General features: G+C 53.6%; 1 protein-coding gene across 1 annotated transcript in view; it reads right to left on the reverse strand.

Moving 5' to 3' along the window:
- Nucleotides 1-626: 626 nt before the first annotated feature.
- The window catches only part of SLC7A5 (solute carrier family 7 member 5), a 32138-nt gene continuing 20430 nt past the window's right edge, over nucleotides 627-12334 (reverse strand). The window contains exons 5-10 of the mRNA XM_071440814.1: nucleotides 11692-11815; nucleotides 10483-10586; nucleotides 9749-9845; nucleotides 9176-9325; nucleotides 8173-8350; nucleotides 627-6994 (exon numbers count right to left, since the gene is read on the reverse strand). Coding sequence (XP_071296915.1) covers nucleotides 6939-6994; nucleotides 8173-8350; nucleotides 9176-9325; nucleotides 9749-9845; nucleotides 10483-10586; nucleotides 11692-11815 — 709 coding nt within the window. The 3' untranslated portion in view covers nucleotides 627-6938. The remainder of the gene's footprint in view (nucleotides 6995-8172; nucleotides 8351-9175; nucleotides 9326-9748; nucleotides 9846-10482; nucleotides 10587-11691; nucleotides 11816-12334) is intronic.

Consider the following 12334-nt stretch of genomic DNA (forward strand, 5'->3'; position numbering starts at 1 on the left):
CACTCCTGAACTGGCTGTGGAATTTCTGTGACATTTGCTCACGTGGCACCACTCCAGTCCCACTTCACTGGGATTGCTCCACAGGTTTTCCTGCCCATTTCTTCCTCTGGGATGTGTTTGTGTCCCAAGGAAACAGCCCCAGCACCGCCCTCTCCTTTAGGAAGGAAAACCTTGGAGTTTTGCCCTTTGCAATCCAAAATCAAATCCTCCACCAAGCCCTGGGAGCCTGAGCATCCCTGCCCTGCTCCTTTCCCACTGAAACTCCTCCTCTCCAGCCTGGAATGCACAGGGAAGAGGAATTGCAGCACTTCTCCCATAAAAACTTGGTCCCTTCGTGCTGCTGGACATTCCTTTTGCTGCACAGAACTATGGACACACCCTGGGAATTGGGATATTCCTCCTCTGCTCCCTCCTCATGCCCAAAGCCCTCCCACTTCCCCATTCCCTCAGTTTTAACCTCAGGAAAATGATCTAGAATTTAAAAAGGAGGATGGAGGTGGAGGCATGGATGCTCTCATTGCTCCTAAATCCAGCTGCAAGAGGACTATTGGGGAACCCAGGTGCTGATGGATGTGAGGTAATCATGGAAAAAGAAAACTTTTTGAGGCAAAGACCAGCAACCAGAGTGTTGTAATTCAGCTTTCTTTGTTAAAAAAACAAAACAAAACAACCCAAAACATAGAACAACCCAAACATTGAACAGATTTGTTAAACCACAGACATAAAAGAATCAAGAAATACTACCCAAAAAAAAAAAAAATTACAATTGCAAGAGACGTCTTGTTGTCCAAGGCCATTGGATTCAGGAGCTGCTGGTGCCCAGCCCTCAGTCAGTGGAACTGCTGTGCTGCCAGAAACACAAACATTGGGAATACACAGCACTTACTGGAGAAGAATTAAGACTAAAAGATATTTACCCCTTTCAAATAAATATAGTGTCATCTACAGATATATTTAAATTAGTAAAACAGGTTTTTTTAAAGCAACCAAATATAACAAAATCATAAATCAGATTCAGGTTTTCTTGTGTGTGTTAAGAGCTTTTCTTTTTTTTTCTGTGTTTAAAAAAAAACAACAACAAAAATACAAAGCAAAGTGTCTGAAAAGTCAGATTCTCCACAGGGAGTGAAGGTCACCCTCCCTTTGTTCTGAGGGTGGGAGTGAGGTCTGGGAACCACTCAGGATCCTCCCTGTCCAAGAATTTTGGTGGGACATGGACCTGCCCCATCCTCTAAACAAACCAGGAGGTTTTTCCCCTGCCTGCCGTGGATCCCAGCACAGCCACACCCCAGGATGAGGGGGAGCCCCTGTGCTGGGCTGAATGTCAGCCCTGGGGAGGAACTCAGGTGTAGCTATAAAGTCTCTTTTAGGCAGTTAAGAAATTAATTCAGTGTTTAAAAAAATACTTTTTATTTTTACTCATTACCACTTCCACAGCTGGAGAAAGCAACCCCCCTTCTCAGGCAAGGAATAATCCTCTGACTATGGGATCTTTTGGGATCACCAACCCCAAGCCACATTTCCTACCCCTGCATCATCAATTGGGAGCTCAGCAGCATCCCCCACACATTCCCAACCCAGTTCCAGTTCCAACTGGGAAGAACTCGAGCCCAGGCAAAGCCAGCACCATCCTGGGTGTAACTCCTCAAGGGGACACCCAGAATGAGGAGCCCTTGGAGCTTCCCTCAGCACTGAGGTCTCCGGGATGTCCTGGCAGGGATGAGGGAGCAGATTCCCATCCCTGCAGGATGAGCAGATTCCCATCCCTGCAGGATGAGCAGATTCCCATCCCTGCAGGTTGAGCACATTCCCATCCCTGCAGGGATGCAGGAGCAGATTCCCATCCCTGCAGGGATGGAGGAGCAGATTCCCAGCTCTGCAGGATGAGCAGATTCCCATCCCTGCAGGATGAGCAGATTCCCAGCTCTGCAGGATGAGCAGATTCCCAGTCCTGCAGAGATGAGGGAGCAGATTCCCATCCCTGCAGGATGAGCACATTCCCATCCCTGCAGGGTTGAGCAGATTCCCATCCCTGAAGAGATGAAGGAGCACATTCCTATCCCTGCAGGATGAGCAGATTCCCATCCCTGCAGGGTTGAGCACATTCCCATCCCTGCAGGGTGAGCAGATTCCCATCCCTGCAGGATGAGCACATTCCCATCCCTGCAGGGTTGAGCAGATTCCCATCCCTGCAGGTTGAGCACATTCCCATCCCTGCAGGATGAGCAGATTCCCATCCCTGCAGGATGAGCAGATTCCCATCCCTGCAGGGTTGAGCACATTCCCATCCCTGCAGGGTTGAGCACATTCCCATCCCTGCAGGATGAGCAGATCCCCATCCCTGCAGGATGAGCACATTCCCATCCCTGCAGGATGAGCAGATCCCCATCCCTGCAGGATCTCCCTGCTTGGCAGCCAGGCGTGGCTGGCTCTGGCTGAGGCACAGGCTGGGATTCAATCCCTGGGGTCCCAGCCAGAGCTCGGCACCAGCCTGGAGCCACCCTGCCCTGGGGCTGCCCTTTCCCAAGCTCCAGGAGCTGCTTTGTTCCAGCCCTTTCCCAATTCCATGTCAGGAGGTTGCAGTGGATGGAGGAAGAGCTGGCATCCCACGGGAGCAGCCCCAAGTTGTGTAAGGACGTTTGGCAGTTTCCTCAAGGATTTGTTTCGTAATTTGATTTTCTAATAAAGCCCGAGAGCTGAAGGCACAGGTACCTTCCCAGACTGAGTGGAAACATTCCCTGGGATTCCCTGCAGCCAGACCAGGACTCTGCCACTGGGAATATCCCTCCAGGGTTGGGAAGTCACAGCTCCAGAGACCAGCCCCACTGCCCCTGCCTGGACCCACCACGGAGCAGCCCCTGGAGCAGCCCAATTTATTCCCTTGCCTGAGCCACCCACTGGGAGAGGACTTGGACAACAACAAAGCCACTTCCCAGGAGTTCCAATCCAGCTGAAGGGCCTTTAAAGTTTGTTCAACTGTGCCAGAGTCCCTTTGAACTCCGTGGCCACCAAGGGGGCTGTTCCAAACAAAAGCCTGTTTACCAGAACACCGTGTCTGAGATGGAAACCACTGCAAAGTCTGCAGGAAGTTTTAAGAAAAAAATATCATTAAAAGTCCTTCACGATGACAAAGATCCCCCTGGTTCTTGCAGGGCTGGTTCCCCTCCCAGCTGGAGGAAGGGTTCATTTAGAAAGAGGAACCCAATGGGTATGGAAGTGTCTGGCCAGCAGCTCCTGCTCTGTTTAGCAATCCCTGCAGGATGCAATTCTGGGAACACCCCAAACAACATCTGCCAGCCTGGGAGCCTGAACTCAGAACCACTGGAGAGGAGCAGGAATTGGAAGCTGGGGTCAGCTCAGAGCACAGGACCATGGCACAGCCACGGGCTCTGTGACCTGCAAGGTCTTTTCCAACCTGAATTCCATGGACAGAACAGCCCCAGCAGGACTTGCAGGGAGCAGATTCCTGTGGAAGCTCCTGTGGGTCACTGTGGCTGCAGGGCCCTTGTGGGGAGGGTTCATCTCCCTCCCTGCCTGACCACAGGCTCCAAAGAGCACAACAGAGAAACAACAGGGAAAATCCCAGTGCTGGCCAAGGATGGGGAACTGGGAACTCTGTCACTCCCCTGCCCTCCTTGACACATCTCACTCCATGTGTGAGGAAAACAAGCAGCAAGGTCTTTCCCAGGGGTGAATTCTTCCTTCTCCATACCCAAACCCATCAGAGCAGCTCAAGCTGGGGGCTGCCATGCTGGATAGCAGAGGCTGGGGCAGCCATTTCCATGATTGCAGAAACTCCTTGTGGTCTCTTCTTTCTAAAATGAAATTCAGTTTTACCCCATTCCTCGGCATCTCCCAAACCTCCAGGAAAAACCAACCCAAGCTATTCCAGCCGTGCCACCAAGCTGTGGTGGAGGGCAGCTCTGGGGGATCAGTGACTCCAGGGTGAAAGAAATCAGCTTTTTGGCAGATCAGCTTTGAGATGTGAGCTGTGGCTGACCAAATTCAGCCTTTTTGTGGCTCTGTGCTGGTACCTGGTTTAGTTTCTTCCTAAACCTCTATTGCCAAGAGATGCTGATGAGATGCCCCCAGAGGTGGGATCAGAGCCTCAGGTTAGTACAAGAGAAAATCTTCAGCAGCAAGTGAGAAACCATGGAAATCCACAAAAAGCAAAGCAAGCCAGTTAAGGATTAAATTAAAATCAGTTGATTGCTTAAAAAATACTTTTTAGTGTGACAGCTCCTCTTTCAAAGCAGTGTGAAAGGGTCACCAGGAGGACACTGTGATGGTCACCACCCTGATGGACAATGTGTCCAAGCCAGCCTCTGGGAAGTCTGGCCCCAGTGCTGAGCTCTCTGTGGAAGGCCCTTGGTGCCAGCTGACTTTGGGTTGAGGTGGCTGAGATTCCAGTGCCTTTGCTTTGCATCCCAAGGAATTCTGCTGGTGGGTTTTGGCACTGAGAGCCCCCATGCTGAACCCAGGCCCTGCAGGAGCTGCCCTGGGACCTCAGAGCCACAAAAACCTGCAGCTTGAGTGGCAGGTGACAGACTGAGGTCCCCTCTCCATGGAGCAGGTCCAGCAGGAGCTGGGATTTCCCATCACTGCTCAAAACCATCTCAGCCTTCAGCTGGAAGAAGGCAAAACTCGAGGTCAGATTTTGTGATTCATGACTTATTTATGCCAAAGCCTCTCCACTGCCATTGGATCTGAGATGCTCCAACCCATTGCACTGGCCAAAAACCTTGGGGTCTGCCCTCTGGATATTCCCAAAGCAGCTGCAAATCCTCATGGATTAACTCAGCTTCCAGAGAGCTGGACTGGGAATCTCCACACTGACATTGGGAATCTCCACACTCTCACTGAGCTGGATTGGGAATCTCCACACTGTCACTGGGAATGTCCACACTCTGATTGAGCTGGACTGGGAATCTCCACATTGTCACTGGGAATGTCCACACTGCCACTGAGCTGGACTGGGAATCTCCACATTGTCACTGGGCATCTCCCCACTGTCACTGGGAATCTCCACACTGCCACTGAGCTGATTTGGAATCTCCACCCCAGCTGCCATGGAATAAAGAGCTGATTGTCTCCCCTGTTCCTGCCTCAGAGCAGGACATGGGGCTGGCAAAGTGGGAGTGTGGAGCTGCACCTGGACATGGCCACAGAGCTGGGCAGGAGCTGCCCCTGCCCCAGCACAGCTGCAGAACTTTCCAGCACCAAGTGAGTGAGCACCAGGGTGTCCTTAATGCCCCTTCACCCCACAGAACTCTGCTACAAGGAGAATCCAGTGGGAAGTGACAGCTCCTGGAGCACCCCGGCTTCCCAACGGCCAAGATTAAAAAAAATGGGGAATAGTTCACCAAGCCACCTGCACAAAGCACGAGCACAAAGATCTGCAACACAGACAGCAAAGCAGCTCCAGTGGGGAAAGATCAGAATTCCAGGTGATGTCAGAGCACAGAGGCACAATGAGCAAATGGGTCAGGAACTGCAGCTTTCCAAAAGGTGACACTTTGGAGCAAAGAAAGCAACGTGTCCCTCAGGGGACAGTGCTGACTACAGGGAACTACAGGAATTCTGGGGTGCTCAGGGATGGGATGGCACCACCCACAGCAGCAAACCAGGATTTCACATGCAGATCATGGATTGTGCTCAGGGATTGCTCCTGGAGCAGGAGGGTGCTGATGGGATCTCATCAAGCCAGACCTGATGCACAAAGGAGGATCAGGCCAGGCCCTGCTCCTTAGAGCAGAGCTCACTTTGATTACTCAGAGGTGGGCAGGCCCTGGCACAGGTGCCCAGAGCAGCTGGGGCTGCTCCTGGATCCCTGCCAGTGCCCAAGGCCAGGCTGGACAGGGCTGGGAGCAGCCTGGGATAGTGGAAGGTGTCCCTGCCATGGCAGGGGTGGCACTGGATGGGCTGCAAGGTCCCTTCCCACCCAACCATTCCATGACCTCCAGCAGCCCAAGGTGGCTCCAGCCAGCCAGGACATCTGCCCTTCTCCACAGCCCAGAGCCAGTTGGTCCCATCTCCATGGCACATTCCAGAAGAAACACAGCAGGACAAAGGGAACAGTGCCAGGCAGTGCACAGAGACCCCAGGGAATGTGCCAGGGCAATCCCCACCCCGGATTTCTCTCTGCAGGTGGTTTAGGGGCAGCCATGGCTCCCTGAGCAGGGCCATGAGGAGAGAGAGCACAGGGCTGCTCATCCCATGCTGGATGAAAGCCTGGCACAGAAAAGCATGGAATGAGCAAGCCAAGGACTTGGCCTTCTGCTGACTGCAGCTCCTGGGGCTCTCAGCAGGAATTCCCCCCTCAGTGCTCACTCCCAGGGATGGGCACTGTGGGGAGGAGCATCCTGGAGGACTGGCTCAGCAGCAGGGAGCTGCCTTGGATCTGAGAGTGGTGATCCAAATCCAGAGGGTGGCAGGGCCCCGAGTGAGGAGCACAGTGACACTCAGAGGCCCCCCCACATCCAGTGTCCAGCAGCACATGGGGGTGTGAGTTTGGGGGAGTGAGACAACATCAGCCAACCTCTGCCCCCCACCCCCACCTGGGCCAGGTAAGGCAGCTCAGGACCCCCCCAGGCACTCTGAACACTCAAAGCAGGCTCCAGCAGATGCCAGAGCCAAAGCCAAGGAGCCCCCCAGAGCCAAGCACAGCCCTCACACACACACAGAGGGCACAGGCAGCACTCCCCTGGAAGTGCCCTTTGGAATTCCTCCTCCTGGCTCGTACCAAGGACTTCTTCTGGCTGCTCTGCAGGGCTGGGAGGGGCTGGAGGGGCTGCAGGAGGTGAGCAGAGCCTCGGGGCAGTGGTGGCAGCAGGAGGCAGCTCCGGTGCCTGGGACTGAGGAGTGAGGGGTCGGATCCTTGTGTCATCTCAGAATAACCTTGTGCGTTTCCTCGAGCTCAGAGTCCCTGCTTGTCCTGCCTAGGATTCCTGAGGAACCACTTCCATCAGCTTCTGGCACAGCACGGTGGTGGAGACTGCAGAGAAAGCAAAGGAGAGCTCAGGAATCACCCCCAGCACAAACCTGGGTCCATGAGGGAAGGGCTGAGCCCTCTGCCTCCCCACCCTGAGTCCAAGTACAGCTGAAGGCTTGAAATATTCCAAGAATTCCATTCCATTCCATTTATTCAATAAATCAGTTTTAAAGTTCCTGTGTTTCTCACTGGACATGTGCAGAATTATCACAGTCTGTTCCCAGAATATTTTCAATATTCTCCTTACAATCCTTTGGTGGAGGAAAACAATGAATATGGTAATTTACTACCCAGGTATTGCAAAAATGGCTTTTCCAGGAACCGAGCCTAATACTCAGGACAAAAAAAAGTGAGCGTGGGACAGAGGAACAGAGAGAGAGAGAAAGGGGGAAAAGAAGAATAATAAGTGCTGAGTGCTGCTGAAAGTTTTGCTCTTCCTCATGAAACACCCAGCTAAGGCTGGGCACTTCTCCTTGTCTGCTTTTCCAGGTCAGCCCCTTGCAGGAGAGCAGGGAAGCAGCTGCTGAGCTCAGTTACTTGGGCAGCAGGGATTGACTTTCTGGGCTCAGTTGTTGAGGTTCTGTGCATCAAGCACAGCCTCTCCATCCCTCCAAACACACCCTGGCCTTGTGGCAGCTGGTGGAAAACCCTGGAGCAGATACCTTAAAAATAAACCTGAGAGAAAACATCCAGGGAGCTTCCCTTCCCTCTGCCCTGCTGCCACAGGGGGATGCCAAGGAAAGCTTTGCCTGGATCCCAAATGCCAGCACTGCCTAAGCCATGGCTTGGGACTCATTGTGGATTTTCTGCTGTCAAACTGAGGCCAGCTGTGCTCAATCCTTCCTACACCACTGGGAAGGGATTCTTTGCTGAGCAAAGGCTTGGCCCTGAGCTATTCCAGGAGCAGGGAATTCTGCTCTGCTGCTAACAACCTCTTTGGCAGGATTAAAACCCCCCAAAAACATGGGATTGGTCCCAGACTTTGCCATTATTGCAAATCAGGATGCATTTTGGATGCTTGGCACACATGGCAATCATCAGGATCAACTTGTTCCCATGAAAGAAGAATGGAGCAGAGCCAGGATTCTGGAAGCTCCTCCAGAGGGAGCAGAGCCTGCACTACAGCACAGCACTGGGAAATCTCTTGGGAGCCAAAGCTGCTCCTCCCTGGAGATACTCACAGATGCCTTGGAGAACCCACTTGGGCTTGTTTTGCCACCAGACCCCAAAGAAGTAAATGGGGATCCCACTGAGGATGATGGCAAAGCCGATCCCGCACTCCTTGGGCGTCATCCAGAAGGAAACGGCGATGAGGAACAGGCAGGCCAGGATGAAGAAGATGGGCAGGCAGATGTTCACCTGAGCAGGGAGCAAGGGACAGCTTAGGACATGTGCCAGAGTTTATCCAGCCTGGGGAGGGACAGAGTTATTGTCTCCCCATGGCCAGGAGCCTTTCTCAGCACCTTTTTGGACCTCAGCTCCATAATTCCATATCCAAATCATCACCAAGCACCAAAGCCAGCAGAGGCACAGCACAAGCTGGGGCTGTTTCCCAGGAGACTCCAAGCAGGGCACCCACCAGAGCAGCCCAGCTTTGAGAAGAAAACCCCAAAAGCTGAGGGAAGAGCCAGCCAAGATTCCCTTTGGGAAGGCACCAGTCCAGGCCCGTGGGTTTCTTTCCCTGTGGGTGCTGCTGCCTGGCACGGACCCGAGTGTGCTGTGGGATGAGGGAGAAACAGCTTTTGGGGGAGAGGCACCAGGGGCTGACAGGATCTTGGCCTTCCCCCAGATGGGACACGGGGCTGCCAAGCTGGCCAAGGACACTGGGGACAGAGCTCGGCACGGGGCCGGCTGCTTTAGCAGAAAACTATTTTAGGGGAATTCCATGGGGGTACAGAGTGTTACACTGAGAGCCACAGCCTGGGATCTGTCCTGGCACTCATGGAGAGTAATCCCACCACAACACCCTGTCCCTGTCACCCAAAGCTCCCTCACTGTGCTGTCCCCAAGGTGGCTCTTTGTGCTCCTGCATGGATTCAGCAGCAGGGACACCTCCTTTAGCCACAACACAACATTTCCCTGCAGTCCCAGCCCCTTTTCCATGCAGGACCAGCAGCTGAGCCTCCCCTGGTGCTGGGAAGGAGCAGGGGAGAGGTCCCCTGGCAGTGCCCACCCCGCTCTCACCTTGATGGGCCTCTCCAGCTCTGGCTTCTTGTAGCGCAGCCACATCATCCCAATGATGGCCAGGGCCACACACAGCCAGTTGAAGAAGCTGAAGAAGTTGATGACTGAGAAGATGTTGTTGGAGAAGGCATAGAGCAGGGTCATGACACACTAAATTCAGGGAAAAGGCCATTAGGAAAGGGAGCACACAAAACCACCTATGTTACAACACTAAACGGGGGGATTTAGGGGAAATACTGCCAGGAAAGGGATCACATTGAACTATTTTTTACTTATTTAAGCTATTTTCAATTGGTGCCTGGAACCATTTCATAGGATCATGGAATGGTTTGGGTTGGAAGGACCTCAAAGCTTAAAGGACCTCTAGTTCCAACCTCCTGCCATGGGCAGGGACACCTTCCCCTATCCCAGGTTCCTCCAGGCCTTGTCCAGCCTGGCCTTGAACACTTCCAGGGATGGGAAGAATTCCAGACAGAAGTGGACAACGAGGATATGATGGGAAGGGTCCATCTCCTGTGGGCACATGCAGGAATGGCTGTGGCTCCATGCCAGTGGGATCCCAGCCCTGCTCACCGTGAACACGAGGGACGGGACGGGGGTGAGCAGCCGGGGGTGGATCATGGACAGGATGGAAGGCAGGTGCCCCTCTCGGGATCCCACGAAGAACAGCCTGGGAAGGGACACAGAGAGAGAGGGGACACAGCCCAGTCACAGCCCTGCAGGGCTCTGTGCTCAGCACACAACGAGTGAGTGGGGCCAGCCCGAGCTCAGCCCTGCTGGCCCCGAGGCAGGAGTGGAACAGCAGGCCTGAACAGCAGGCCCTGCTCACCAGGGAGGCTGGACATGGCCAAGGAATGCAGGAAGGATGCATTTCTATCCTGCTCTCCAGGGACAGCACTTAAGTGACTCCTCAGGAAACCCAGGGATGTGTCAGAGCCGGAACCATCTCAGTCCTGCCCCTGCCCAGCCTTTCACCCCTTCCCGAGGGATTCTCAGCCCTGAAGTTTCCCAACTTTCTGCTTCTCATAAAATGCACTTTCTCAGCAGCCCCAAGCCCTGAGCCTGTGTCTGGTTCTGTTTATTGACCTCACCAGGACTTTGCCTGAGGAACACAAGATTGACACTACTGAAAGGTTGCCTTTAATCTGGTTTGAAGTCTGACTTTGTCTTCCTGCATTCCCCACGTGGCCTCCAGGCCCTCCAGACTTTGTGTCTGCCCACAGCCACCCTCTGGAGGAGAACTCCAAAGGGTGAGGAACTGAGCACAGCTTGTAAACAAAACCCACAGGATTGAGCAAGGAACCTACCGGGAAGAAGTGAAAAGAGATCCATTGACAGACCCAAAGCATGAGAGCCCCACAAAGACAGGGATGATCCAGGACATGACACCGAGGTGGTAGTTCCCAAAATCCTAAATGGGGGACAACAAGAGACATTTCACACTCACAACGTCCCAAAAAACTCCGAGCTGCCTACAAAGAGTATTTGGAGAAATCCCAAAAAATGCCACAGCTCAGTGCTGAAGCTGTGACGGAGTTTCCCATATTCCCATGTGCTGTTCCCCTTCCCTGAAAAAGCAGATTGTGGAATTGCTGAAATACATCAGCAGCCAGCCCTTCCCTCGGGGGCAGGACACGACATTTACCCACCAGCTATCGGAAAGTTCGAGACCCAACGGAAACTGTGAGGAAACTCAGACAGCAGCTCCTGCCAAGTGCTGAGGCAGGAGCTGGGAGCCAGCCCTGGGGACACGCAGGGACCTGGCCCTGCAGCTTTTTGTCACAGGCTGAGCCTGTGCTGCTCCACTGCGGGTGTGCACCAACAATACAGGATTGATTTCCAGCCTCTGCTGTTCCAGGCCAGGCTGCATAGGGCTGGCTTGGACAACCTGGGAGAGTGGAAGGTGGGTGGGATAGGATCCCATGGCAGGGAGTGGGATGGGATGAGCTTTCAGGTCCCTTCCCACCCAAACCATTCCAGGATCTCCTGAAGCACTGGAATAGGGCCTCTGTCCAAATCCAAAGGATGGAGCAGTGTCACCTGAGGGGCTCAGCTCATCCTGGGCTGGGAGACTCCCCCTGAAGCCCTGAACAATCCTAGTCAGGCTCAGTCTGCAAGGTCTGCTCCCTTCTGAAGCCATCAGGGTTCCTGACCACACTGGCATTTTAACTAATAGAAGTATTATTTTTCTCTCAAGGAAGACATGGAGAGAGAACAATCCAGTTCAGTGTTGACTGAGTGACCTTTCCCCATAAATATCAAGCTCTGGTAACTGATGGGCAGTCACAAGGCCAGCAGCAACCTTCCCTAGCTCAGAATGAAGAGCAGCACTGAGTGCCACCCTCACTGCTGCCCAGGATAACCCCCTGGGGATCACGTTGTTCTCCCCTGCTCAACATCAGGGTTTCTGCAAGCAGCCCTGAGCAGCCTGGAAGGAAGCAGGAGATGTGTGCAGTGATTCCAAGGCTGATTTCACCTGCCCTAGGATGAGTCAGGCTGGAGCAGAGGGATCTTACCACGGCCACGGCCTCAGACGTCAGCATCTGCTCGGTGCTCAGCGTGGTGAAGTAAGCCAGGTTGGTCAGCACATAGACCAGCGTGACCACAGGCAGGGAGATGATGATAGCCAGGGGCAGGTTTCTAGGAAAAAAACATCCATTGTCCTGGAGCAGCTCTGAGGAGGGAGCTGCTGATCCCAGGGACTGCCAGCCTCCGGAGCTCGCTCTGAGCCGCTCTGTTCCCTGGCTTTTCTGCTCTGCAGTGTCCCAGGCACACACTGCTCCCACAGGACAGGGGATCCACAAGGGAAAGGCTGCCCAAGGAGTGGGGGACTCCCCATCCCTCAAAACCACATGGATGTGGCACTTGAGGCCATGGTTAGTGGTGAACATGGTGCTGGTTCACAGCCTTAAAGGTCTTTTCCAGCCTCAAGGACTGAGTGGTCCCTGAGCAGCCTGGAGGCTGCAGGTGGAGAGGGAAGGATGATGGCAGAAGGGATGTTTTGCATGGAGAGGCCCTGGCTGCCTGGGCAAGCAGGAATCCAAGATCACTTTTAATTAAAAATACCCAGTGGCACCAGCACAGGGATTCTCTCTGGGCAATGGAGCTCCCTTGTGCTGGGGGGATTCCTGGGGGAGATGGGAATCTCAGGGATGCACT

Source organism: Agelaius tricolor, unplaced genomic scaffold, assembly GCF_023055355.1.
Source record: "Agelaius tricolor isolate 1412-34295 unplaced genomic scaffold, bAgeTri1.0.p SCAF_15, whole genome shotgun sequence".
Taxonomy (NCBI): Eukaryota; Metazoa; Chordata; class Aves; order Passeriformes; family Icteridae; genus Agelaius; species Agelaius tricolor.